Source organism: Limulus polyphemus, unplaced genomic scaffold, assembly GCF_000517525.1.
Source record: "Limulus polyphemus unplaced genomic scaffold, Limulus_polyphemus-2.1.2 Scaffold1362, whole genome shotgun sequence".
Classification (NCBI taxonomy): Eukaryota; Metazoa; Arthropoda; class Merostomata; order Xiphosura; family Limulidae; genus Limulus; species Limulus polyphemus.
Window position 1 is genome coordinate 202,462 of NW_013666972.1, and position 4,214 is coordinate 206,675.

The 4,214-nt window shown below is 31.3% G+C and overlaps 1 protein-coding gene across 1 annotated transcript; it reads left to right on the forward strand.

Annotated features, from left to right (window-relative positions):
• Positions 1–2,896: 2,896 nt before the first annotated feature.
• On the forward strand, positions 2,897–3,686 carry LOC111086726. Its single transcript, XM_022390697.1, has 2 exons — positions 2,897–3,052; positions 3,405–3,686. The coding sequence occupies exons 1-2, from the start codon at positions 2,900–2,902 to the stop codon at positions 3,672–3,674; spliced, it is 423 nt and encodes a 140-aa protein (XP_022246405.1). The 5' UTR covers positions 2,897–2,899; the 3' UTR covers positions 3,675–3,686.
• Positions 3,687–4,214: the final 528 nt, after the last annotated feature.

The window sequence follows — 4,214 nt, forward strand, 5'->3', positions numbered from 1 at the left end:
TAAACTTACATTGTTTTAATGTCTAAACATTCCCCGTCAGTTGGCGGGTATTTCAACTTGGCTCCACAACATCCGAAGGCAACCCGTTCCAAAGGCCAACCACCATGTTAGAAAAATAAAATTGTCTTAGCTGAAGATGACTCCTACACTGCCAAAAATTTATATTTGTACTCCCTAGTCCTAACATTCTCACCGTTAATTATGACAATTGATGATGCATCAACACTATCAATCCCCTTAACAATCTTAAACACCTGAATCAGATCCCTTCTAACTCTTCTTTTTTTCAAGGGAAACAATTTCAAAGATTTCAACTTCTCCTTGTATGACAACCCATCCATCCCAGGTTTCATTTCAATAACCCTCCTCTGAACCATTTCTAACAATTCAATGTCCTTTATAAGATAAAGAGCCTAAGACTGAACACAATACTCCAAATATGGCCTAACCAGTGACCTATACAATGAAATTATAACCTCTTTAGCTTGTACTCAGTATTTCTGTAGATACAACCTGAAATCCTATTTGCCCTACCACAAGTAATAGCACACTGCTTGGATGGTTTTAGAGACTGATCAATTATTACACCAATATCCCGTTGTTCCATAATACTGTTAAGATTATTCCCATACAAATTATACTTATAATTCTAATTATGATAACCCACATGCATTATCTTGCATTAATTATAACTAAAACCCATCTGTCATTTATTTGTCCAACCCACTAAATGATCTAAATATTTTTGTAAAGCAGCAGCATCCTCTTCACAGCCAGCAACACCCAAGACCTTAATATCATCTGCAAATTTAAGTAATTTATTGACTATTCCTTCATATATATCATTGATGTAAATAACTAAGAACAAAGGACCTAAGACTGAGCCCTGAGATACCCCACTTGTGACATTAATCCAGTTTGACTGAACTCCATTCATAACAACCCTCTGCTTTCTTCCACCCAGTTTCTTATACTTCTAGCATTACCAAAGTAACAATTAAGCCTACCATTAGAACTACTTCTGTGCACAGTTCCTAGGCTAAACGTTTCTCTACATCTTAGTTTTTCTGCATTTAGTTTATCTTGGCCTCACCACTGTCTAGTTCTAGTTGAAAACTTCTCTTACAGATGAGTTTATAGCCCTTGCATACAACCCAGCTTTTACCCTATCTAAAAGTAAACCATCCATCCCAAAAAGCTCCTTCTTCCCGTTAAAATGATCCCACAAGTCCAACCAAACAATCTGATCATCCTCACATATTGACCTACTTATAATTTCATCCTCATAATTAATTATCGGCAGTACCTCTGACACAATTAAGTTATGGCCCTATTCTTTAGATGCTTTTGTCAACCCTTTGTACTTATCAATTAGCTCCTCTGACCTATCTTTCCATACATCATTAGCCTCACGTGCACAACAAAAACTTCATCATTGCTAGCCCCTTTATTATATCTCTTGCTCTGTCAATTATATCCTCCACCTGTGCCTCTGGGTAGCATAATATAATTCTTTTCTCCCTATTTACCTCACAGACTATCCTATCCACATGCCTTGTCAAAGAATCACTTGTAATTATAACCTTCTTAAGTTTCTCATCCACATCCTTCTCTGTCCCTCTTCCCTCCAATAGTTCCTCATCTGCACAAGCTAAAGTCTGAAATCTGTTGTTCAATAAAATAGGCTCATTATGATTAAATCACTACTTTTAGCCATAACAGTACTCTTTCTAACTTCCTGAAAGTTATTGTTACCTGATGTATCCCTTGCATGTAAAAGCTTTAAGCTCCTCTTGAAATCCTGCTGCCATTTCCCACAGTTTACACTTCTTTTTATCTATTGCCTCTATTTTAATTAGGATAGCCTGTAACTTCTCCTCCAACCTACAAACTATACATACAAATTGCACATCTTTACAACAATATCTTCCTTAAAAGTACATAACAGTACCAAGTTCTCAAATAAAACCCTCAAAGGTTAGAGCTGAAAATTTCTATTGTTTCAATAAATGTCCAATAATATTTTAACAAAAAGAAACCCATTAAAAAATCACTTTTCAAACACTATTAGGTTATTTTAATAAAATTCCTGTTTTAGAAATCATCACAAAATATATTAAGATCTATTATTTCATGATAAAGTATTTTTAATCAAGCTTACCATAAGACACAAAATTTCACATTACTATTGACTATGGTAAACTTACCAATAATTTTTAATGTGATGATTTATCGAAGGTTGAAAGGTAATATAAGTAAATTAGTAATTTTAAGATTTTGAAAGCACTTTCCTAATTCTCAAAATGGAAATGCAAAAAAAATAAACAAAGAAACATAAATATATACATCAGATTTGGTTGAGATATTTTCACTGTCATAATGCATATGTATTATTGCACAAAATAATTTAACTAAATTACATTTGTTACCCAATTCTTGTTCATTAATTAAAATTGTTTGAGAAATTACGAAAAATAACAACCATAAATAAAAATATTCAACTTTGGGATAAGGTGTTTATGTTGTACAAAAGATTTAAATATTAATTTTGTCTTAGACATTGTAGAAATGTTTCTGTTGGTTAATTGCTAAAGACATCTAAATTATACACATTAATCTACATTATATTTATCCCTATTTATGTAACTTATAAACATCAGTATTTATTTTCTACTGTATTTTTTACTTATTTTTGTCTTGAGAGTTCTGTATTACCAGTATACATAATTTTATAAGACAATTCAAACAATTCCGTAAAGGTCATTATTGGCACTTTATTAATTATTTCTATACAATGTGCATATTTTGTCTTTTATTTTTAATCTTATAAATAATATTGTAGAACTTTACAAATTAATGTTTTTTCAGTTTTTGATAATTAAAATTTATGTTTCATTACATGTTTTTACCAGAGGTTGAGAAAGCCAGAGAAAGTAATGCTGCCATTATTGCTGGTGTGATTGGAGGAGTAGTAATTATATTAATCATAATAGTCATTGTGGTAGTAGTAGTAAGAAAGAAAAAAGCTAAAGAAAGAGTGGAACCAGATGTGGTAAGAAGTTATTAGTTTTAATATCCTAAACTTATAGTAACTACTATGACTCTGTCACTAATTCAAAACCACTTTTTATTAGGTAAAACAATGAGTATATTTCCCCCAAACTCCTGATTGCTGTTTTCATTGTATAATGTTAGCCCTTGATTTGAACCAGGATATGACTGCTAACCTATTTCTTAAAAGAATATATAAGCCAGATCTTCTCAGTTCTTGTTCTTCTCAGTTCTTCTGTCATTATTTCTGGTCATGAAACTTTGTTGTATTTCTTCTATATGCTCTTAGTACAGATGTTATTAACTGATATATAGATGTTTGTTACATAGTAATAGTTGAAATTTTTTATTAGCCTGTGATGAACACATTGAAACCAACATATCGAGAGTTTACTTATGCACCAACATTACCTGAAAAGAAGAAGAAAAATTCTTCAGCATCATCTGTGGATAGTGGAATGAGTTCAATAGGGAGTAGAAATTCTTCCAGGGTGAGCTACCAGTCATCATTATCTTATGCAAGTCCTATTCCCAACCAAGATGTAATTATAGGAAAATCTGTAGCTCCTCCAGATGTGGTAAGTTTATTTAACTTGAGAGTGACATTGAAGAACTTTATCTAGAACATCCCTAGAAATCACTCGTGTCTTGAATACAGCTGCATCTGTTGTAAATCTTCCACTTATTTTAAAGTTGTGATCAGAACCTTAAATATCAACATTATTTTAAGCTATACGATGATCTATTAAATACAAATGTTGTGCCAAAATAGAATGTAATTTTAAAATAGGTTTAATTAAGATTAAATATAATCACATTAAAAAGAGTCATAATTAATTGGAAACTAGAATGATAATATCTTCCAAAAGTTTACTAACCTCTGATTTCATTTTTAGGAAATTATTCAAAGATGGTGTTTATGGATCACATGAAATGCTTACTGCCTTCATACTAAGAAACAGTTTTTGAAATATTAGGCTGTTGTAAATATTGTGAATTTAATGAATAGAATAAGAATTATGGTTAATTCTTGAACTGTGAATGAAAATACAGTTACAAGATAAAAATATAAAAAAGTAACTTTTTTTGTTGATCCATTACATTTAGCAAGAAGTATTTGAATAATTAGGTCTTTAGTTGAAATTCAAACAGAGAAAGATTGG

Coding starts and splice junctions, on each gene's coding strand:
- LOC111086726 (XM_022390697.1), top strand. CDS start 2,900: ATGTTTTTACCAGAGGTTGAGAAAGCCAGAGAAAGTAATGCTGCCATT. Junction 3,053..3,404: donor AAAGAGTGGAACCAGATGTG/GTAAGAAGTTAT, acceptor ATTTTTTATTAG/CCTGTGATGAACACATTGAA.